Below are 25,758 nucleotides of genomic sequence, written 5' to 3' on the forward strand. Positions count from 1 at the left end.
TCTCTCCTCTGGGTTGTTCCTTAGATCCCAATAATTTGGCCAAATATTTGGTACAAGGATCACAAAAACAGGATCATCATATTAATATTAGCTATGATATGAAACACTTAGCAATGCGAGTCAAGCCATTCTATTCTTCTCCTGAACTCTGGAATCTCAAATGCAAGGAAATCAATTCTAGGTTATGAGAGGAAGGGAAGGAAAATGGAATGTGGTACATCAAAATTACAAGATTTTAAATGTTCCAATCTACCCATAACCCCAAGGGGTTTTACAAAAATAACACCACATACAGTCCTGAACAGTCAAACAGATTTGTCAACAAGACCACACTCATTAATTCTGCAGATCTCTATTAGGTGAGGGAGAAATAAAAACAACATGATAAAACAAGCATGTGTCTTTGCATACTTAAAACTACAGATAATTCAAATTTTAGCTGTCAAATAGTTTCGGAAATGTAATTTCTTTATCAATCTTTTATCTAGCCACACAGAATAGACAATATAGCACATGCAATGAAGATAATGTCTTATCATAGCAAAAAAAACCAGAGGAAGGAAAAGTATTCATACCACAATTGGCACTCCAATCTCTGGCCACACAAGGTCTTCAGATGGTGGCTTGGGAGAGTTCCATACAACAATGACTTTATTCAAGTAAGGGAGGCCATTGAGCCTCTCTAAAGAATTCATCAGGACTTCCTCACGCTCATAGGTCAACATTACAACTGTAAATTGTTCCCTGGGAACATTCCCACCCAGGGCAGCCTGGAACTCCTTCCCAGAGCCACCAGCTCCTCCACCTATTGGTCGGAATCCTGTTCCAGATCCCAGGAACTTGGCCTCCGAAGGCAAGGTGGGGTCAAGTGGCGTGTGAGGAAAAAGGTAGAAAGGTCCTGGGGCAGCATTCCAGGCTCTATAAGTGTCACTAACAGTGACAGTGAAGTTCCGCAAATATTTGGGAGAAGCGTAAGGTGGCTCAGTCTCAACTGGCCCCAAGTCTAGGTCTCCAGTGTCTGCCATGTTGGGATCAGTACCAGCAGCCTTTCCAGTCTTGTGAGGAATCTCTTTGGATGGTTCTTCTGCAATGGGAGCTGCAGGAATCTGTATCCGGGTCCGCACAGAGGACAAGATGGTGCTCAGCACATTATCTGAAGTGGAAAAGTAGGTTTCCCACAGGAAGCGACCCTGACGTCTCATATTGAGCAGATCGCTGTCCGAGATGCTTCTCAAGAGGAAATGTAGTTCAGTGATGCGTGGTTTCGGTACCACCAGAGCTGCTTCACTCCAGCGTATCATATCATGGTAGGGCAAATGGACATGTTCCCCAAGGATTACTGGAATGGCACCAACCTCCAAAGCCTCAAAAAGCCTCATCGAACAACCAGCAGAAGCAACAAGATGGCTGTTTCCTGGTGTTATGATTAATACAAAAGAGGACAATTTCAACAATTCAAGCCTGTCATCTCTTGCACCACAAAGTGCCCAGTCAGTTGGTAAAGCAGGGTGAGGCTGATTCTTGCAGGTGAATTCCACAAGCACCAAGTCCAATTTGCTGTCCTGAACAGCTTTCAAGGTGGCAATGATCCGATCATCATAATCTGCAGGAGCGTTGCCCTCAATTTCCTCCTCAAAGGAACGAGCCTCCTGCAAGCTGGACATGAGTGATTCAAGCTTCTCTCCTTGGAAGCTGAAGAGATACTTCCTTTTAACAGGAACCTGGGGTGGAATTTCCAAGAAGTTGGGTTCAGACAGGGCGTGGATAAGTGGTGATGGGATGAGATCAAAGCCAGGTCGATACTGAACATCATAGAAAGTAGACTGGGCAACCATAGCCCTGCCTATACTGACATTGTAGAGAAAGTTCTGAGTCTGAGACCTCCTGGATAGATTGATAAGGAGATGATTATGTCCATCAGATCGCCAGTAAGGGAGGGAGTGCAACTGTTTCTCAACTTCAATGGATTTCAGTCCTGATAAATCTTGAAGCTCCCCGACTAAGACCACATAGAGACAAGCAACATGGGGATTGTCTGTTAAATATATGTTAGTCCGAGCAATCGCCTGGAATGCTTGCTTGATTAATGGATCAATAAAGCTGCTAAATTGGTACTGATCCAATGGATAGATAAAAACTGGAAATCCAGATGTCAGTGGGCACCGAGAGTAATCAAAACAAGAGTACAAGTGACAGCTGTTGAAGGACTTTGGCAAAGGGAAGTTGGTCTCATCTTTCTCTGGCAAGAGACGGATTGGCAGAGAGAGCTTGGGCTGGTTCTGTGCAACCAGCTCTTTGTAGGAATGCTCAGTTTGGCTGATGACGTTCTTGAGCTGAAGTAGGTCCTGCTTGGCGTTCTCGATGCTTTTCTTGCACGAGTCAATCTTCAGGTTAAGTTTGGCGATTTCACTGTTGAGCTCCTGTCGCTTGGCTTCAAGCTGGAGAAGCTCTTCGCTGACAGATTCCCGGATGCGGCACAGATCTTGGACGTGTTTCACTTCACAAAGGGCATTGCCAGAGCGCGGCTCAAAAATGCGTGGGCCAGAGTCATCGAGGTTGTCGATGGTGGTCAAGTAGTAATGGGCAATCAGTGGGAAGAAAACCAGTATGACAAACAAGGTAAAGCTGAGCCAGGTTAACCGGATGCGATTGGACCATCGTAGCATGCATGGTTGCCCTACATTCCCAACACCTCCGTTTCGTAGCATGTTATAAACTGGCAAGAGGTAGGGGGAAAAAAAAGCTTTTCAAGTGAAAGAAAAGGGAGAGGGAAGATAAAACCCTCTCACAATCACGTTTGATCACAAGCCATGATAGGGAAATCTCATCTCATTCACTGACCGGAAGATCATCATTGTACTTTCCTTAGATTTTTCCCATAAGCTGTTTACAATAGAACGGAAATTTCATTTTCTTTTATCCTTTCTCAAAATGTCTCTGCCCTCTTGAGATGGCCCAACCAGATTCAATCAGTTTTCACCTCTGCTTCCACTGGAGGTGCCACTACCATGATGATGAAGAGTTTCCAAGGACCAGAGCAGATTTCTCTCAAGTCTGTTGTCTCCATCAGTGGCTCTCAGCATCTTGAACTGGCAGTCCAACCGGTTATTCACAACCATAGCAGAAAACACTGGATAATCTTGTCTTATCCTCTCTCACCTCACATCACATCAGCTTCTGTTGGTAGCATCACCGGCTGCAACAAAAAAAAAATTCAGATTAGTGGCTTCAAACAAATTGAGCATTTGTACGTCACTGGAATAATCTCTTTAAGCAAATAGATCAGTCAAGCTTAGAGTTTATTAAATGTGGTTCTCATTCTGCAGTCCAAATTTCTCAATGCTCCCTGTATCTGTAAACTTCTCCAGTCTGATAATGCTCCAATATTTCTGCAGACCAAGTTAGACAATAGATACTCTATAATACTAACTTTCACCCAAAGATTGTTCAATGCAAATCCCACCCCAGCAAAAACACAAAGGACACCCTGGTTCTATTTTGCACCGTCTCTATAGCAGTTAGTGCAACATTATTACAATGGCAATGGCTGGAGTTCGAATCCAGCACTGTTTGCAAGTGGGTTTTCTCTGGGTTCCTCTCATCCTTCAAAAATGTATGAGGATTGGAGGTTAATTGGTGCATTTGAGCGCCACGGGCTCATTGGCCGGAGGGGCCTGCTACCATGTTGCACATTTTAATTTCATTTGTTTTTAAATCAAGAAAAGCCAAAAAGGTGGGCATTTTTGTCACTCATGAAGTGGGTAATTTGAAAAAGTTACTGGAAGTCAAGTAACTTTCAGGAATGGAAACTGCTCAAGCACATTTCATTTTTTTAAATTCTCATTTGGGTGACCAGCTAGAACTCTTCCATGTTATGGACAAGGCAATCAATTCATCCCATCACAACCAACCCATACAAAGTGTTCCAAAAGATTATATTACTGCAGAATCCAAACAGTTCTTGAATAATTATAGAGGTATCAAAGAGGTCATGATTTAGTGTTGGCACACTCTGTGAATAGGAAGCAATCTCCACACTGGCACCTGGTCCATCAATGAATGTCCTAGATAAATTTATTCAGGTTCTACGTGTATTAAGACCTCCAGAAATGCAGCAACGTGGACTTTCTTCAAGTCATCACTATTTACCCACATTGGTCCCAGCTATGCCTGCTTGTTTGTGGGGCTAATTTTTTGAAGTCACAGCACGGTACGGGCCACTTTGGCCCATAAGTCTGTGCCACCTAATTTACATCCAATTAACCCCTGGCACATTTTAAATGGAGGAAACCAGAGCCCCCAGAAAAAACCCACATAGACATGGGGAGAACATAAACTTCTTACAGTCTGCAAGGGTTTCAAACCCCAATCCGGTCCCAATCACTGCCACTGTAAATGCTGCGCTAACCACAATGTCAACTGTACTTTGTGGAGAAACTGTACTTTGCCTACACAGGCGAGGCCCCTCAACTATATTGCTATATTGAGGACTACATTGGTGCTGCCTCATGCACCTGTGATGAGCTTGTCAACTTCATTCACTTGGTAAAACAGAATTTTGAGGACACCACGGTTGAAGTAAAAACACACAATGCTGGAAAGACTCAGCAGGTCAAACTGTATCCTTCATGTAACAAAGGCAGAGGTTCTTAACTGACATTTTGGGCTTGAGCCCTTCATCAAAGTATGAGAAAATGCCAGGTAGTCAGAATAAAAGAGTTGGGGGAGGTCATGGGGGGCTGACAGGGCAAGAGATGATAGATGGAGAAGGGAGGGATAGCACAGCAGCACTGAGGAGGAGGGGGGTGGAAAGGCAAGGCTATATAGGTGAAAGGTGAAAGGCAGGAAATGGGGGAGGGGAAAAAAGGTAAGCAGGTTTAATGGAAAGCAGTGAAGTCAATGTTCATGACATCTGGCTGGAGAGTGTCCAGATGGAAAATAAGGTGTTGTTCCTCCAATCTGTGGGTGGTCAGGGTGGGACAGTACACAAGGCCATGGATGAACATGTGAGCACAGGAGTGTGACCCAGAATTTAAGTGGTTGGACACTTGGAGGTTGCTGTGGTTGCAGACAGAGAGAGACTTCATTCACTTTGCTGCTAACTTCCACCCCTATCTCAAATGCACCTGGTCCATCTCTGGTGACACTCTCCCCTTTAATGATCTGTCTCCATCTCGGGAGACAAGCTTTCCACAGACTTTTTTTTTTTACAAACCCATTAACTCCTACAACTACAATTCTTCACACCCACTCCCCTATAAGGATTTTATTCCTTTCTCTCAGTTTCTCCATCTCTGTCACATCAGTTCCCAAGATGTGGTCTTCCAGTCCAGATCATCCAAAATGTTCTCTTCTTCCAAAAATGTGGCTTCCCCTCCACTACCAACTCAGCCCTTACCCGCATCATTTCCTGCTCATCTGCCCTAGCCCCCTCTGCTCCTAGATGCAACCAACACAGGATTCCCCTTACCCTCACCTACCACCCAACCAGCCTCTGCATCCAGGATTCTCTAATCTTTCCAGCTATGCCCTTCAGTCTTGCATGGTTTGCTGACTTTGAACTCTCCCCTCTCTTTAGCTGCTTTCAGGTGGCCAGAATACCTGACTGTAAAGCCGTCCCAATGCGGCTGTTGGGTGGCCACCTGAAAGTGGAGAACCAGCCAGGAGGAGCTCTTACCTAACCCTCCTCCTGTAGGTATATTCTCCGGCTCGGAGAATCCCCTGTTGCACCTAAAAACGGCAGTGGGTCTATGGCCACAGTCCACAGGAGCCGGCGTTTGCTCAGACACAGCTCTCCTTCAGCCGGTACGTTCAGGTGACAGAAAGGCTCTTCTCCATGGCCATATGAACGTCCCAACTGCACTCCTCCAGCCACGTCTACCGGCGCATTATCTGCATCCGAGCACCTAAAAGCAGCTTTTGAAAAGCCTACCAAATTGCCGAATGCACCTTAAATGAAAGCAGCCTCTTCCAATTAACCTCAGCAGGTTCCTATCTGACACCATCAAAATTTCCTGGCCCATATTTCAGACTTTTAAGTTATGAACAAGATACATCTTTCTCCCAGAACTAGTTTTAAAACAAATGGAGTTACAGACTGGACCCAAAGTATTTCTCATTTGAACAGCTCTGTTTTTCCCAAGAGGAGGACCAGCGATGCATCCTCTCTAGTAGGGCTATTTACATATTGTTCAAGGAAACTTTCCTGGACACATTTAAAAAATTCCATCTTGTCCAAACTTTGTGTACTTGAAAGTCATGAGTAAATCTACGACGCAAGTTGAAATTACCAGGTATTACTGCCCCATTGTTCCTACAGCTAACATTACCCTGCAGATATCATTCCAAAGCAATCACCACGTTCTTGTCTCCAAATTCCACCCATATAGCTTCAATAGATGATACCCTCGGAACATTCTATGCAAGTCGGGGCAGCACAGTTTGTGTAGCAGTCAGCGCAGCACTGTTACAGCGCTAGTGATTTAGTGACTGGGACGAGGGTTTAAATCCCATGCTGTAATGAGTTTGTGTGTTCTCCTCGTGTCTGTGTCGGATCCCCCCCCCCCCCCCGGGGCTCCGGTTTCCTCCCACCATTCAAAATGTACTGGGGATGTGGGTTTATTGGTTGTAATTGGACGGCATGGGCTCGTGGGCCGAAATGGCCTGTTTCTGTGCTGTATGTCTAATTTTTTTTAATTTAAAAAAATACTAATGTTCTCACTAATCAAAAATGCCTGTAGCAGCTTTACCCAGTCATTGAAAGTCTAAACTAGATTCTTTCCATCCTTCTTAATCAAGCAAAAATATTTCCAAATTGTTGGACATTGACATTCATAAATGCTAAATGCTTAACTGAGTAAAAGATGTACAATGGCAGATTTGTGAAACTGTGGATGCACGTAAATGAAATGTGTGTGGAATTAGAGAGAATTTCAGGCAAACAAGACTGAGTCAGTTAATTAGAAAAGATGAGCAGGCACATGGTCAATGGTGGCAGGTGCAACATATAAATGACAATGGACATTTACAGTGTTAATGTACAAAATAGATGGAGTAAATAGGAGGGCTATGAATTCAAATTAGGGAACCTTTGACATATGTAGAGCGGTACGGTTGGGGCAGCAGTTAGCGCAACACTTTTCCTGTGCCTGTGATTAGGATCAGATTGGGATTCAAATCCTGCACTGTCTGTAAGGAGTTTGTACATCCTCCCCATGTCTGTTTAGGTTTTCTCTGGGGGGGGTTCTGGTTTCCTCTCACCATTCAAAAAAATGTACCGGGGTGTAGGTTAATGGGGTGCAAATTGGGCAGCATGGACTTATGAACCAAAATGGCCTGTTAGCATAGCATTTGTCTAAATTCTAAAAAAAAATACTATTTAAAAAAAATTAAATATTGAACTCAATTTAACTTTGTTTCATTTCCCCACATTTTGAACTAGTATCTGCTTTAGTATGTGCTATTTACCTCAACTACTCCTGTGACACCGTCCCATATTCTCATCTTACAAATAAAAAAGGTTCTCCTGAATGTCCACTGCTTCTATCAGTCACTATTATATTTACTGTCTCCTATTCTAGTCTCAACTGCTAATGGAAATCTCCTCCTACTGAATCCTTGTGTAACTTTAGGGAACCTTCAGGTATGGAACTGGGATGTGATTAAATTGGTCAAACAGGACATGGTGCTCTATATTGATTCTGCCTGGGAGTCCAAAAGATGTGATGGAAAGACAGTTTGTGTCGAAGGCAAGGAACAACATAATAAAAGTGCAAATTAAATTATAAAACTACTGACATGCATGTACATACTTGTTTTCAAAAAAATGAGATGCAACTCAAGAAGAATTTGTGACAATGATTAAAGAAGTTCAATTTATGAAAGAAATATGGTACCAAGAGCAAGGAAGGGGTGTGGATCTGTTAACTAGGCAAGGTAACATACCCTGTGGCCTTGCTCCCTACCTTTCACTAACCTCCTTCCACCCTTCCAGGAGTTTGCCCTGCTTGTGAATGTACCCTGTTATTTCTTCAATGTCAAGGTGGCCATGCTGGTTGATAAGATAGTTGAAGGCCTGTGGTAGGCTGGAATTTATTAGTTAGGGGGATTGAGTTCAACCGTCATGAGGTGATGTGGCAGCTCTATAAATCTCTAATGAGACCACTCTTAGAATATTGTGTTCAGTGGTCATCTCCTTACAGGAAGGATGTCGAAGCTATGGATAGGGTGCGAAGGAGGTTTATGAAAATATTTATTGGATTGGAAAATATGTCTTCTGAGGCAAGGTTAGCAGAGTTAGGGCTTTTCTCTTTCAAAAAAATAAGGATGAGAAGTGACTTAATAGAGGACTGCAAGATTATGAGTGACATAGATAAGTTAGAGAGTCAGCACCTTTTCCCCCAGGGCAGGAGCAGCAAACACCAGAAGATGTGTACAAAGTGAATGGAGGGAAAGTTTTGGGGAGATATCAGAGGTAAGGTTTTTTTTGTATTAAATAGAGTTGTGGGTGCTTGGAATGAGGCTGGAAAAATAGACGCATTTAAAAACTTTTTGACAGGCACATGGATGAAAGAAAAATAGAGGGATATGACATAGGGAGGGTTTAGTAGGTTGACAACATTTTGGGCCGAAGGGCCTGTACTGTGCTGTAATATTCTAAGATGCCATGGATGAATACATGAGAGCCAGAAGGATCTATTTAGTTCACATAGCCAGAGTTTCTTTCTGCAAAGATAAAAGGTTGAAATGACCTTTGTGCAAAGCAGCAATTATTTACTTTGTCACTTTTGAAGGAAATCTATACATTTGTCTCCCTTTTTAAGGATTAAAGGTTCAAGATAGAAGAGAATCCAAGGTACAGCAATCGTGCATATGATGGTTTGCTAAAAGCAGCCTTGGCAATAGCACAACTGCTAAGTAAAACGTTAGTCTTGCAAATCTGCTTCAGTTATTTCACAGATTCCATTTTATACTCGAATGGTTATAATACTTATTCTGGGGGGGCGTGGCAAGATGGCGTAAGGATCAGACGTGCCTTCCAGTCCTCTCCTGACTCTATCCTATTGTTTTGTCTAGAAATGCCCGTTAAAATTCTTTAAAAGTTTAGATAATTTCAGTGCAGAGGTCGACAGCATCGAGTCCACACTGCTGAAGATCCAGCTGCGCTGGGTGGGTCACGTCTCCAGAATGGAGGAGCAGCGCCTTCCCAAGATCGTGTCATATGGCGAGCTCTCCACTGGCCACCGTGACAGAGGTGCACCAAAGAAAAGGTACAAGAACTGCCTAAAGAAATCTCTTGGTGCCTGCCACATTGACCACCGCCAGTGGGCTGATATTGCCTCAAACCGTGCATCTTGGCGCCTCACAGTTTGGTGGGCAGCAACCTCCTTTGAAGAAGACCGCAGAGTCTACCTCACTGACAAAAGGCAAAGGAGGAAAAACCCAACACCCAACCAACCAATTTTCCCCTGCAACCGTGTCTGCCTGTCCCGCATTGGACTTGTCAGCCACAAACGAGCCTGCAGCTGACGAGGACATTTACCCGCTCCGTAAATCTTCGTCCGCGAATCCAAGCCAAAGAAGAATTTAACTTATGATGGTACAATTGGTGGAAAAGAGCAAAATAAAACGACAACATATCATCAAAAAACTACATTTTCCAAAAGTTCAAGTTTTGGAGCCTACCTACAGGAAAGACACTGGGACTCAGCGTGAAATAGATCCCAGGAGAGAGGTACAGTGTTCGGATGTAGAGCTCTATGTTACATCGGTAGAGCCCCCTAAAGAGTGGGCCAAACAGCCTTTAGAAAAAGGAGTTACTCAAAGGCATTTGTCAACTGTAGAGGTGGCGCTGAAAACTGCATCTTTTGAAATAGAAGAACCTATACAACTTGATGTACTGGGAGAACTTAATACATTATGGACTGGGGAAAACCCCGGCCAGCGTCCTCCAGTCACAGCTGGAGAGGCTGTGGCTGGGGTTTCCACACGCAGTCATACTATAAGGAAGGCAACCAGAATGAAGGAAGGAACAGAAGATCCTTTGGTTATGCAGAAGAAGCAGCAATCTGTTGAGCCAAAATCTCTTCCAATTGAAAAGATTTTTGTGAATCTTGAATCTAAATGATCTTATACAATGCAGGGATTATCCAAGATTATGACTGAACTTGGTACTAGGTTTAATACTCTGGTGAAAATACATTCTCAACAGATGGCTGAGTTTGGAGCTTTTAAGCTTGAAGTGAGAGATAAATTTAATTCGTGTGAAGAAGATATAGACGAAATATGAGACCAAGTTTCAGATGTGCCCAAAATGGTCGAAGACTTACAAACTCAAAATAAAAATTTGGTGAAAAAGATTGATTATTTGGAAAACCAATCCAGACGGAACAATATAAAGATTATTGGTTTGCCGGAAGGTATGGAGGGACCAGACCCAAGAAATTTTTTTACTGAATGGATTCTGCAGGTGCTGGGTCAAGAACATTTCCCGGAAGGTATAATACTGGAACGTGCTCACAGAGCCTTGCGTAGAAGATCTATTTCAGGTCAAAGTCCAAGACCTGTTTTGGTTCGTTGCTTGAATTATTACGACAGAGAAATAATTTTACGAGTGGCTATTAGAAATGCACAACAGAGAAAATCACCCTTGATGATTCAAAATAATCGAGTTTTCTTCTATGCGGATTTGAGTCACGAAGTTATGTTTCAACGACAGGAATTCAATCCTGCTAAAGAGTTGTTGCGGAAGAAAGGTTACAAGGCAACCTTTAGATATCCAGCTGTTTTGAAGATTTTTCAAGATGGTTGCCAACCAAAGTTCTTTGATTCTCCAAAGGAAGCTATAGCATTTGCTCAAGAGCTGCCAATTACTCAGTTTCAACAGAGACATAGTCCGCCGCGATCTCTAAGGAGACAAGAGATAGAAGAAAAGAGCCGTGCTCCAAGAAAGAATGGTTGTAATGGTGACTCGGCAGTTGGAGCTGATTAAAAGAAGAGTTGTCCTTTTTTTTGTAATTTTTTTTTAAAAAAAGGGATATTAAATAATGATGATGTTAGTTTAAGATGAAGTGAGAGTTGGGGGAGAGAACTGGAAGGCACTATTTCCTGAAAGTCATCTGCTACGTGTGAGTTATCTCACACCCTTTTTTTTTTTGGGAGTTACCGCATTGCGCGGTTTAGATGGGAGGGGGTATTTTTAACCTCCTACCCGTTTTTTTTTCCTTTTTTTTGTATTATTAGATTAAAGAGTGAAGGGATTTTTTTGTTTAAATATAAAAAAAAGCATAAGATAGTATTTGATTGTTTAAAAAACTAAAAATTGATGTGGTTTTTTTTGTAAAGTTTATTCAGTAGATAAGGAATATCTGAAATTTAAATGTGAATGGGATGGATAAGTTTTTTTTATTTTTTCTTTAACTTTAAGGTGAAAAGAGTGGTAATTCTGGTGTATATTATTTTGCTATTTTAGTTATAGAACGAAGGGAATAATGGTGAAAGTTATAAATTGAATTGTACAATTCTTAATGAGGCTTGAATTTTGTTTTAAGATGGTAGTTTATGTGACTAATATGATCATAGATGTGAAGTTAGTTGATATTTGGTGAAGGTTTATCTCTATAGAGAAAGTTTTTTTTTCATCTTTTTTTCCATGCTACAAATTTTTTTTAAGAATTGATTATTGTTTAAGAATTTTTGATAGATAATGTTACTAACTTTACTAATTTTTTATATCAAGTTTGAGTTAAATATATGTTTCATCTTAACTCCGTTTGTTAAATATATGCATTTAAGTTTGATTTAAATATTTTTTTAAGTCTGATATCTTAGTATTAATTACTTTTCTTTTTGTTAGTAATTTAATCGGTTATGTTTTTGTTTTTTTTGTAAGTGGGTTTTTCTTTTTTTCACATATATTATTAACTTTGTTAATTCTTCACTCTTTATTGGGGGGAAGGGGGGGGTTGGACTAATTTAAGTTGGGTTATTAATGAGTAATAATTATTGGGGAGGGTATAGTTTATTTAGATTAATGATACTGTATTGTAACTTTATTATTTTATTCTTAATTTTTTTTAATGTAATCCTATATGTTATTCATGTTATAAAATCTTAAATAAAGTTTAAAAAAAATGGTCATTATTCTTATTTTCAGAGATATGCTGATTCAGAAACTCTTTGTTCATCTTTTTCCAGAGATTTGTCATGAAAAGGTAAGATGAAACTTGTGGTCTATGCAGAGGAAGCACTGCACTACTGGAACAATAGCTGTAAAGGAGTCCCATACAGTCAGGGGATTGATATTGTTCCCATTACCCAATTTCATTCCCCTCTCCCAAATGGTTACATCTCCCTACCACCCACACACTTCACTTACTGGGTCTCCACTCCCCTCCAACAGATTCCGTCTGTCCATCTCCCCAGGCATCCAGTTCCACCGAGCGTCTGCCAGCCCCCATCTCACCTTTCCAGATTACCTCTTTACACTGGCCACTTCTCCTCTACACTCAATCCTGATACAAGGTCTAGACCCAAAAGGTTTACCTCCACTGATATTAATTAGGCAAGAAAGTCTGCAGATCCTGGCTATAAGTGCAATATTTGAGATTTGAACAAAGATTAGAGGTAAAAATGAAGGCGACGAAAACTGTGAAGGAAATTCATAAAAATACACAACTTCCCTCAATAAGAGGGCTGCTAACTAGAGCTATACGAATTGGGAGGTGTTTTTAAAAAAAAAATCTTTACTAAGTTGTTGTAAACTGGAGAAGTATTGTACCATCATCTGATGGAAACAAATTCAATAGTTAACTATCAAATGAAGAAAAACTTAACTGTTTGGAAAAGAATAAGAGGAAACAATCAACTCTTTCAAGGAGCTGGATCTTTGCTGTGTGATTTCAGGATAATTTTGTTTAAAGTTGCCTTCCAAAAATATCCATGCATGTAAACCTCCTCACATGTATCCTCTCAAATAAAACCACCAGTGCTTCGCCATAGCACAAACTCTGAGCATCAGCATAGAATATAGAACACTACAACACAGTACAGGGCCTTCAATGTTGTACCGATACATTTATTCCTTTAAAAAACTAAACCCCCCCACCCCCCCACCCCATAACCCACTATTTTACTTCCATCCATGTGCCTAAGAGTCTCTTAAATATCCCTAATGTTTCAGCCTCCACCACCATCCCCGGCAAGGCATTCCAGACACCCACAACTCCCTGTGTAAAATACTAATCCCTGGAGTCTCCCTATACTTCCCTCCCTTCACTTTGAGCACATGTCCTCTAGTGTTTGCCATTCTTGCCCTAGCTATGCCTCTCATAATCTCGTAGACCAAGTCTCCTTGCACCCTTCTACGCTCCAAAGAGAAAAGTCCAAGCTCAGCTAACCTTATGAGTTATTTTCCAATCCAAGCAACATCCACGTAAATCTCCTCTAAATCCTCTCCATAGCTTCCACATCCTTCCTATAGTGAGATGACTGGAACTGAACACAATACTTTTAAGTGTGGTCTCACCAGACTTGTAGAGTTGTAAAGGTCAGACACAGGTAGCAAGGAAACAGTTCCATTAAGTCCATGCCCCCCATCAAGCAACCAACAAAATCTCCACTTATTCTTCCATGTGTCCATCAATTCTCACCAAAGAAACCAGAGGACCTGGAGGAAACCCACGTGATCACAGGGAGAACGTGCAAACTCTACACAAATAGCAACAGTCGTCAAGATTGATTTGGGCATTGTGCTCGGCACAGACACTGGGCCAAGGAGCCTATTCCTATGTTGTACTGTTCTGGGTTCTATAATAGTGTAACTATAAGAATGGGTGAGAGGCTAGAAATTCTCCAGCAAGTAACAAATATCCAAACTCCTCGAAGCCTGTCCAAATTAAGAGTGTGATGGAATATTTTCCACTTGCCTGGATGAGTGCAGTTTTAGCAATCCTCAAAAACCTCAAATCCTGTTAAGACACAACAGCCCACTTGATAGGCACGCATCCACAACCATTCACCCACGACACAATATCAGCAGTTTGTACAATCTGCAGGATGCACTGCAGCAATTCAACAGCACAACTCAGACAGCACCTTCCAAACCCATGACCTCTCGGAACTAGAAAGGATAAGGGCAGCAAAAGCATGGGTATGTCAACACCTGAAAGTTACCCTGCAAGCTGAACATCATCCTCAGTTAGAAATATCACTGTTCCATTGCCAATGCTGGGTGAAAATCCTAGAACCCTCTCACTGGAGCATTGTGGATACACCCACACCACAAGTACAGCCATAGTTCAAGGAGGCAGCTGGCCACTTCCTTCCCAAGGACAATTAAATGCTAGCTCAGCCTGTGAAGCTCATACCCTTTGTATAACTAATAATTAAAACCAGCTTCCCTTAACTTATTTCTTGTGCCATGAGATTCTACCAATCTAACATCACCACAGAACTCAAAAGACAAGTAGCCTTGCCCAATCTCCCCAAGGCCAACTAGGCACAAGCAGTAAATACCTTACCATCACAGCAACATACATCCCCTGTGAGTTACAAATGCTCAACCTAGCACAGGGGAGATTATGTTTTGAACTCCAGTAGCCCCGCACTAATTGCAATGGAGTATGTTGAACCAAACATGATGTAGAATATTCCAATATCTCCACCACATTTCTCACATACTCTGGCCAGCTGATTCAACTTGGACAGTATTTCAGTACTGAAAATATACCAGCACTGAACTTAATGTCTTCAATTTATTTTTTTAATATTTACATCTCCTATTTGTTGAAATCATGCAAATACATTGCACATTTGTACATGCCTGCTTGCTTTCTCTGTCACATTATTTGTGAGTTCTCATTTCAGCAAATAAGAAGGAAACTTTACATATACTTGAAATGACTCTGGGAAAAATAGAACCACAGAACTTTAGAACATTGCAGCACAGAAAACAGGCCCTTTGAGTCTCTGCTGAACTATTATATTGCCTAATTCCACTGACCCGCACCCAGACCATAGCCCTCCATACCCTTCCCATCCATGTACCTGTCCATTTGTTTTCAGTTTAAATTTGCTTGCATTCACCATTTCAGTTAGTTCATTTCATACTCTCTGTATGAGAAGTTCCCCTAATGTTTCCCTTAATCATTTTCCCTTTCACCCTTAAGCCACGTCTTTTGGTTTGTATCTCACCTAACCTTGGTGGAAAAGCCAACTTGCATTTTCTCTATCTATACCCCTCATAATTCTGTAAACCTCTCAAATTTACCCTCATTCTTCTACACTCCAGGGAATAAAGTCCTAACCTGTTTCACCTTTCTCCATAACTCAATTCCTCAAGTCCCACCAACATTCTAGTAAATCATCTCATGTCTCCCTCAACCTTATTGATATCTTTCCTGTAGTTAGGTGACCAAAATTGCACACAATACTCCAAATTTAGCCTCACCAATGTGTTGTATAACTTTACCATAACATCCAAAAATCCTATACTCGATACTTTAATTTATAAAGGCCAATGTGCCAAAGCTCACTTTACAACCTTATCCACCTGTGATGCCATTTTCAGGGAATTATGTATCAGTATTTCCCAGACCCTTCTGTTTTACCACACTCCTCAGTGTATGACCTACTTTGGTTTGTCCTTCTAAAGTGCAACACCTCATTTGTCTGCATTAAATTCCATCTTACATTTTTCATTCTATTTTTTCAACCTGGTCCAGATCCCCCTGCAAGCTTTGAAAGCCTTCCTTGCTATCCATCACACCTCCAATTTTTGTGTGATTTGTAACAGTGATTTTTGTTTTCCCCAAAGAACTAGCACTAACAACTTTGCTATTTATATTCTGTGGTGTTGATTTCCTTTTGTCCTTCTGTACTGCACAATTTCTTTCACCCGAGCTCTCTTCATTTCCACTTTTCTCTCCCACCTCAACCCAAACCACCAACTCTCCACCACTTACTTTCTTAGCCCTTTCTCATCTTTGCCCTCACATCGTCTTTCCACTCCCATATCCCTTCTCCCTCATTCCGCCAGCTCCATCTCCCTTTTCTCTGCAATCATACACTCTTCTTCCCTGTTATCCTTCACTCTCCTCCAGCTCCATCAACATTTCCTCTTTTGTGTTACCTTACTCATGTCAAATATGGTTCGTCAGTCCAAGAGGCAGTGGTCGTAAATACAGCTATAATTGAAAACAGTGCAAACCTCAGGGCAATATGTGCTTCATTGTACACTATGTGTGCCTCAGTAGCTGTTAGTTGAATCCAGCTGTTGAATTCTTCATTTTGCAATCAGGCTAACTCCAGATAATTTCCCAGTTGTTTGAACTCATTGGTTAAAAGATGCTTGGATACATTTTTCTTGCAATCTCTGCCCTCGTGAATTGCATTAGGGAAGAGGCAATGGTCCATAAAGAGATTGCAAATGCTCATCAGCATAGATTTGATTATTTCAAGATATTCCCTCATCTCCAACTCTTCTTACAAGGAAGTACCAGTAGTTTTGCTCTACACCTTGTCCTCCTTTTTGCCATTCTAGCACCTAAAAAAAAATCACCCCACAATCTTCCACATTCACAGAAATACAAGCTTAGTTAAGTAACCACTTTCCATCATTTAATGTTAACTTGGAACTCAAAAACATCTGTTCTGAGCAATCAAAACAAAATCATTGCAGACATCATAAATCTGAAGTTAAAACACACAATGCTGGATATATTCAGCATTTCAAGCTGCATCTACAGAGGGAGAAACATATATGACTTTTCTGACAACCTGAAGAATAAAATTGGAGTTTGGATGAAAAGGTCACCAACCAGAAATTTTAGTCCCGTTTTGCTTTCTCCAGAGATGTGGATTGATCAGCTATTTCCAGCACTCAAAATTAAGATCCTGTTGTGCTCATTAACTGTGTTTATGCCCATTCACTTTTCTGTAGTCTGTAGAATTTGGAAAGTGGAAGCTGAAAAGAAGAGGGGGGGAACAACAGAAAAGATTTGTTGAAGGATCTTCTGAAACATCACTCATAATTCAATTGATTTTATGGCTAAAATATTCAGCTATAATGCTTGATTGGTAGCAATGCTCCACAGAACAAGTCATTTGATTGACTGTCATGCTCTGCAGCAAGAGTCATTTGATGGACTGCAGTGTACTGGTCAGCAACAATATCAAACTGGTCTATTATCTTTTTAGCTTATTTGCACAGAAGTTTAAATAATTATTTCTTACCCTGAAGTGAAAGTCAAAAATTTGTACCTTGATAAAGGGCTCAAGCCCGAAACATTGGTTATGTATTTTTACCTTTGCTATATAAAGGACACCGTTTGACCTGCTAAATTTCTCCAGCAATGTTTTTATTTCTTACCCGAAGCTTCTACTATTGATGATGACACCCTCTAATATCTCAATGAGATCAAATTTGTCGTTCACCAAACACAGTGGAACTTTATAATTGCCTAATTGGTGAACACACAAGATTTTTGAAGAGACTGGTTCACCCTCTGTCCTGAAAACTGATGTTTCACTATCCTTTATTTCAGAGATGTCAATTCATCCTTCTCAAAACATGGCATGACAGAAGAAATTATGGTTTTTTTCTGAAGAATGTCATGACTGGAATGCAGCCCTAATCAACTCAAGATAGTGCTATGAACTCTCCATGGTGCTGAGTAATATCACACTCCTTGGGGATACAAACCTTCTCAAGGACACCTATCTCTCCCATCCTCCCTTGACTCTTGCTTTCCTCTCTTGCCTCTTGTTTACTTCTTATCCCAACTCCTTCCCTCCTCTCTACCATTTCTCCCCATTTGATCTCATTTCTGCTTCCTCTCCTCACCCTATTACCTGGGTCTGCTAGAACACGGAACATTATAGTCCATTATGTTGTGCCGACCTATATAAATCTACTCAACAATCTAAACCCTCCCTACCTCACACCCATAACCCTTTATTTTTCCTGCATCCATGTGCCAGACTAAGAGTCTTTTAAATGTCTGCATTGTACGAGCTTTTACTATCACCCCTGACAATGCATTCCAGTCACCCACCACACTGAGTTAAAAAAAAATGCCTCTGATGGCTACCCTAAACTTTCCTCCTCTCACCTTATACAGATGTCCTTTGGATTTGCTAATGCCACCCTGGGAAAGAGATGCTGGCTGTCCATCCCATCTATGCCTCTCATAATTTTAATCGACCTCTATTAAGTCACGTCTCATCCTTCTTTGCTCCAAAGTGAAAAGCCCTATCTCTAACCTTGCCTCTTCAGGCAATAATCCTGGTAAAACTTCAAGCCTTCAAATTTAACCTTCCAAAATACATCCCTTCACACTTACGAGGATTGAAATCCGTTTGCTATTTCTCTGCACCCTGACTATATTCTGCTGTAACCTATGGCAACCTTCCACACTATCCACATCTCCAATCTTCATGTCATCTGCAAACTTACCGACCTGTCCTTTAAATTCTTCATCCAGGTCATTTTTAAAAATCACAAATAGCAGACTCCATTTTTCAGAATACATTCCATTCACTACGATCCTCTGCTTTCCATTGGCAAGTCCATTCTGAATCCACAAAGCCAAGGTTCCACACCTCATGATTTTCTGAATGGGCTCCTTGTCAAATGCCTTACTGAAATCCATATACACTACATCTATCACTCTACCGTCATCAAGTTCTTTTGTTACTTCCTCAAAAAAATGTTTATGCTTGGTTGTGTGCATATTTTGCACTGAGGACCAGAGTATGCTGTTTCATTGGGTTGCACTTGTACAATAAGATGACAATAAACTTGACTTGACCTGAACTCAATTAGGCTTGAGAGGCACAACCTGCCCTTCACAAAGCCATGCTGACTATTCCTCTCACTAAGTTTCTCTAAATGCCCATCCCTAAGAATCATCTTTCTTTTAAAGTTATTTTTATTAAGTTTTGTCAGAAAAGGAAACAAATATATAATAAATCTATTGCATTGAGACTATTACACATTTAATATAATAGCATTATAGTAACAATAGTACTTGTCTTTTTTTGTCAGGATGGAGACTGACAGACATTAAAGAGCAAGGATGAAAGGGTACAGAAGCAGAATGCTGAAATTGCAATGAAGGCAAGATTCAATTTTACTTAACTTACCAAAGAGGAACAGTGCAGAGGAATGACAGTCATATGCAGCCATAACGCATAAACTGACAACATCAGAATCACAAAAATGACTCGATGAAAGTGTTAATTTATTTTTTTTAATGCAATAAGGTCATTATCAAGTTTTACTCAGGAAAGATTAAATAAAAGTAAATTGCAGCAAACCGAATAAATATTATGCAACAGAATTTCTGAGCAAAGATTGGGTAAATTCTTGGAAATAGTGGCATTACAATTATAGTTGACTGAGACCAACTTCGATGTTCAATAAGAAATGCAGAAGAATATGCAAAGCACAGCATTAAATAACACCCAAACCTTAGAAGCAAACACAAGTGACAGAGTAAACAATCCAGAATGATTGCATCAAATCAAGGTTCTGGATCCAGTTATAAATAGAAGTGGACAATAAAACAGCATGGAATGAGTCCAAGAACAAATCTCTCCTCTACGATGGCACAACCTCATGCAAAAGGCAGAGCTCAAATGTTTTAAGAGCTCAGAGTATGATATTTTGCCGTTTCTTGCAAAGGTTCATCACACATGAGCCAGTCTTCAGCCAATTTAACTTACACCAAGTGATGCAAGGGAAAAAGAGTGCACAGCTCTGGATGCAGCACAGATCTACAACCTCAAAATGAACAAATCATACTGCAGACCAGATAATATCCTCATGGACATCTTGCAGTAGATGTCACAAGTACTGTGAGAGTTGTCCCAAACATTATGAAGGGCACTGTATATTGTCTTTTTTTTGTTCTGGAGAAACAGTCCTTGACTGCAGGTAGCCATTATACAGTGCCCTTCATAATGTTTGGGATAAAGGCATTTTTTTTTCTTTTATTTGTCCCTGTGCTCCACAGTTCAAAATTTGTGATCAAACAATTCACATGGCCAGCAACAAGAGGCCCAGCAAGAAGAGGCCCAACAAAGAGATGCAAGTAGATCCACAGAAAAAACAGAAGAGACACAGTCACAAAGAAGAGAAGAAGACACAAGCACAGGTACAGACACAGAAGAAGAGGAAGAAGAAGACCAAGATCTTCACAGAGAAATAGAAGGTAAAACTGATGGACAAAGAGAAATAAAAGGTAAAATTGATGGAGAGAATATAAAGATTTTTGAAGAACAAATGAGGTAATTAAAAGAATGGCTATCATTAAAATTTAATGCAATTAAAAGGAAAATGAAAAGAACAGAAGATAAAATGCAAAGGTTAGAACTAGTAATGACAGAAATAGGGAAAAGAGTAGAGAATGTGGAAGAGTGGGAAACGGCTGTAGAAATGGAAGTAAATGACTTAGAAAAATTGGAAGAAAGTGACAAAAAAATTAAAGAGACGCAAGAGTTGTTATCTCAGAAAATTGATATGTTGGAAAATTATAGTAGACGAAACAAAAAACAGTGGGCCTGAAGGAGGGTGAAGAAATCACAGACATGAAGGAATTTATAAAAGGATGGATCCCAAAGGTCCTAGGAATGACAGAAATACAGGAAGAAATGGAAATAGAAAGGGCTCACAGAGAACTAGCTCCGAAGCCACAGGCACATCAAAAACCAAGATCCATCTTAGTAAAATTTTTAAGATATACGACAAGAGAAAACATACTGGAACGGGCAAGGAATAATGTTAGAGAAGATAATAAACCATTGAAACACAAGGGTCAAAAAATATTTTTTTTTTTTTTACCCAGACACAAGTTTTGAACTCTTAGAGGAAGGAGTTTAATACAGTGGAAATGATTTTATGGGAAAAAGGTTACAAATTCATGTTAAGACATCCAGCTGTGCTTAAAATATTTATACCCGGGGAGAAAAACAGACTGTTCTCAGATCCAGAGGAAGCAGTAGAATTCGCAAAACGTTTGCAGGACAGAAGAGATGAAGAGGTGTAATAAGAATGAAGAATGGCAATAAAGTATATATAAATATGTAAAAATAATGTATATATAAAGAACTAAAGAGGGAAAATAGAAGGGAAGGAAGAGCTTTGTTATATGTGTTTTTTAAAAAAAGTTTTTTCTGGGGAGGTCTGGGGGAGAAAGGGAAGAACCGTCACTGCAAAATCAGTTGACGCTGCGAGTAAGATCGCAATCCAAATGAAAACGGGAGTTGTGGTTGCCTAGCAAGGGATAAGGGGCAACTCAGAGAGGGAGGTAACTTTTGGGGTTAAGGTATTAGTGGGTGTGGAAAATGCGGGAGTACTTTATGTCTTAAATGTGTTGTCGTACATCAAGATTAATAAGAGAAAACTAAGAGATGAAAATGGGGAAAAGGGGAATGGAGGTGGTGAAGAGGTGGAAAATAAATAAGATTTAAGATGGCCATGTTTATATGACTATAAACATGAATGGAATACATAACCAAATCAAAAGGAAGAGGCTACTAAATTTATTGAAGAAGGAAAAAATGGATATAGCATTTGTGCAGGATACACATCTAACTGAAATGGAACATAACAAATTAAAGAAAGACTGGGTAAGACACATAGCAGCAGCATCTTAAAATTCAAAAGCTGGAGGTATAGCCATACTATTTAACAAAAAAATGTACCAATTAAAATAGAGGAGGAAATATTAGATCCGACCAGGAGGTATGTAATGATAAAATGTCAGATATACTCAGAATTTTGGAATTTGCTCAATATATATGCACCTAACGAGGAGGATCAAAAGTTTATGCAGAATATTTTTTTGAAGATTGCAGACACACAAGGAAATGTATTGATAGGAGGAGATTTTAACCTTAATTTGGATCCAATGTTGGATAAAACTGGACAAAAGACAAGTAATAAGAATAAAGTAGCCAAATTTATGGTTAAATCAATGCATGAAATTAAACTTATGGATATATGTAGGAGGCAGCACCCAAAAGAGAAGGAATATTCATATTATTCGAATAGACACAAAACTTACTCAAGGATTGATATGTTTTTATTGTCAGCCCATATGCAAGGGAGAGTTAGAAAAACTGAGTATCAAGCAAGACTACTATCAGATCATTCACCCCTATTATTAGCAATAGAACTGGAGGACATCCCACCAAGAACATAGAGATGGAGGTTAAATTCCATGCTACTTAAAAGATAGGAATTTAGGGAGTTTATTGAACGCCAAATTAAAACATATTTTGAAATAAACACAGGATCAGTGAAAGATAAATTTATATTATGGGACGCAATGAAAGCCTTCATTAGAGGGCAGATAATAAGTTATGTGACTAAGATGAAAAAGGATTACAATCAAGAGAATTGGTGGACAAAAAAATTAAATATTAAACATTACAAATTTATAAGGTGGAGAAGAACATAATGAAAACAAAGCAAAAGTATTACGAACTGGGAGAAAAAACAAAAAATATTTGGCACCTTAAAACAAAACAAGCTAAAAGAACTGTATTGGCATCAAGGAAAAAGGACAAACAAATGACATAATCCAACAGAGATTAATGAAAATTTAAAGGAATTTTATGAACAATTGTATCAAACTGAGAACGAGGAGAAAGATGATAAAAGAGGAATTTTTAGCTAAAATTGAATTGCCAAAATTGCAAAGAGGAACAAAACAAACTAATAAAAGCATTTGAAATAGAGGAATTACAACATATATTAAAAAAGCTGCCGAACTACAAAACACCAGGAGAGGATGGATTTCCAATAGAATTTTATAAAACATTTAAATAATCATTAATACCTCCTCTCCTGGAAGTAATGAACCAAGTAGAAGAAACACAAAACTTGCCAGATTCATGTAAGACAGCAATAATTACAGTAATACCAAAGACGGGGAAGGATCCACTAACACCAGCATCATATAGACCAATATCTCTACTTAACTCAGATTATAAGATAATAGCAAAATTATTAGCAAACAGCTTGGCTGATTGTGTACCAAAAATAGTAAAACAAGATCAAACTGGATTTATTAAGAAAAGATGAACAGCGGACAATGTCTGTAAATTTTTTAATCTAATTCATGCAGTTCAAGGAAATAAGAAACCATCAGTGGCTGTTGCTTTAGACGCAGAAAAAGCTTTTGACAGAGTAGATTGGAACTACTTATTTAAAGTATTACAGAAGTTCAGTCTACCAAAAAAATATAAATTGGATTAAAGCATTATATAATGGATAATTGGCAAAGGTAGCAGTAAATGGATATGTATCGAATCAATTTAAATCAAGTACGTCAACTTTGTTCGCCTTAGCAATAGAACCTTTGGCAGAATAGATAAGAATAGAAAACAAAATAAAAGGGATAAAAATAAAGGAGAAGGAGTTTAAAATTAGCTTATTTGCAGTCAACATTATAGTATACCAGAGATATCAATAAAAAAATTACATAAGAAATTGAAGGAATATGGAGAAATATCAGGGTACAAGATCAACACAAATAAAAGTGAAGTGATGCCAATGAGTAACGCAGACTATACAGAATTTAAAAAAGAATCACCATTTTAATGGCAAGCACAAGAAATCCGATACCTAGGGATCAGGTTAAATAATAATTTAAGCCACTTTTTTTTTTTTTTTTTATAAACTTTATTTAAAATTTTATAACATGAATAAAATAAAAATTACATTTAAAGAAATAATAAAAAATAAGATAATAAAAATTAGAATACTACATCATTAAACTACACAAATTAACCCCCCCAATAATTATAACACATTAATCGTCTAATTTAAAATTAGTCCAACCTTCCCCAAAATAAAGAGTGAAGAATTAATTAACAATGTTGTAAATAAAATAGAAAAACCCCACTTACAAAAAAAAGATAAAACTTAACAACAAAAAATAACTAACAAAAAAAATATCAATACTAAAATAATACCCTTAAACATATATTTAAATCAAACATAATACATGTATTTAACAAATGAAATCCACTTTAAAACTAAGTTCAAATATTAAAATCATATATCAACCACATATCTGTTATACAAAAAATCATAATTAATAATACATAAATACAGAATTTCCATTAATACCAAGTTTCCTTTATAATTCATCGAAAGAACAAAAACATCCCTTAGAAAAACAATCAGATAAACTTTTTATTCCCTTCCCCTCCCCTTATATAAAAAAAAGAAAAAAAAAGAAAAAATTCAAACTCTTATAAAATTCTCCATATTCTTCATTTATAACATCTTCAAAATTCTCTATCGAAATTAACTTAATTTTATTAAACTCTTCTCCCTCAATGTATTTGTACTTGGTTTTCTAATTTAAGCCACTTGTACAAACGAAATTATCAGCCACTAATAATGAAATTGCAAAGACTTAGAACATTGGAAAGAACTGCCGTTAATGTTGATAGGGAGGGTGAACTGCATTAAAATGAACGTGTTCCCAAGGATATAATACTTATTTCGAACGTTACCAATACCCTTAACAGAATTTTTTTAAAATTAACTAAAGAGAACAATAAGGAAATTCTTGTGGAAAGGCAAGAAACCAAGGGTAGTGTTAGATAAATTAACAGAGAGGTATGATCAAGGTGGTTTGCAGTTACCAAATTTTAGAAATTATTATAGAGCCGCCCAATTAAGGTATTTATCAGATTTTTACCAGAAAAGGGAAAAACCAGGTTGAACTAAGATAGAACTAGATAAAATAGGTGAGAAGGTACCGGAACATATACTTTATAAGTGGGATGATAAACTGACCCAATATAAACTCACCAGCATTGCATCATTTACTTAATACATGGAAGAAGATCCACTTAGAAAGAAAAAAAAATGAATTACCAAATACCAAAATTATTATTGATGCAAAATCCGCTAATTACTTTTACAATAGATAACCTTTCCTTTAGAGAATGGGAGAGAAAAGGAATCAAAAGAATAGAAAATTGTTTTTTGGGAAATAATTTATTAACATTTGAACAGTTGAAGTGCAAATATGGAATAACTCATTGTACAATGTTTGCATATCATCAATTGAAAGCTTATTTAAAGGGTAAATTGGGAAATAGACTGAGATTACCTGAAGGAAGCAAATTTGAATATGTGATTACAGACACAATAATTAAAAGATTTATAACCAACATGTACATTAAGCTGCAAGATATTGATGAAATAAACTATAAACCTAAGCTGAAGGGGGAAAAGGATTTAAACATAAAATAAAAAATGAAGTATGGGAAAAGTTACGTTCTGGAACTATGAAGAATACAATAAACACAAGGTTACGCATGATACAGTATAATTGGTTACACAGGGTATATATTACTCCTCAAAAATTAAAAAAAAATGGAACTCAACATTATCAGATAGATGTTTTCGCCATGGGAAGGAAATGGGAACAACATTACATGTAACTTGGACATGTGTGAAGGTGAATACGTTTTGGGAAGAACTAAATCAGATATTAAATAAAATTATAAAAAAATAGCATACCAAAAAAACCAGAGATATTTCTTTTAAATAATGCAAGTAAAGAATTAGGCCTTAAACTGGACAAAGCACAAAAAAAATTTATTATGATAGCCTTAGCAGTAGCAAAAAAATGTATAATGTCAACTTGGAAAATGGAAGAGAGCCTGAGTAATGGTACATGGAAATGAATAAATGTATTCCATTGGAAAAAAAAAACATAATTTAAAAAA

General features: G+C 38.7%; 1 protein-coding gene across 7 annotated transcripts in view; it reads right to left on the bottom strand.

Moving 5' to 3' along the window:
- The window catches only part of extl3 (exostosin-like glycosyltransferase 3), a 128,124-nt gene that overhangs the window by 55,922 nt on the left and 46,444 nt on the right, over positions 1-25,758 (bottom strand). For 6 of the 7 annotated variants that reach the window (XM_069885887.1, XM_069885892.1, XM_069885886.1 and 3 more), the window contains 2 exons: positions 16,818-16,963; positions 576-3,196 (listed from right to left, as the gene is read on the bottom strand). In XM_069885887.1, the coding sequence (XP_069741988.1) occupies positions 576-2,708 (2,133 nt within the window). In that variant the 5' untranslated portion in view covers positions 2,709-3,196; positions 16,818-16,963. The remainder of the gene's footprint in view (positions 1-575; positions 3,197-16,817; positions 16,964-25,758) is intronic. The other variant, XM_069885891.1, reaches the window with a different exon arrangement.

Source organism: Narcine bancroftii, chromosome 6, assembly GCF_036971445.1.
Source record: "Narcine bancroftii isolate sNarBan1 chromosome 6, sNarBan1.hap1, whole genome shotgun sequence".
Classification (NCBI taxonomy): domain Eukaryota; kingdom Metazoa; phylum Chordata; class Chondrichthyes; order Torpediniformes; family Narcinidae; genus Narcine; species Narcine bancroftii.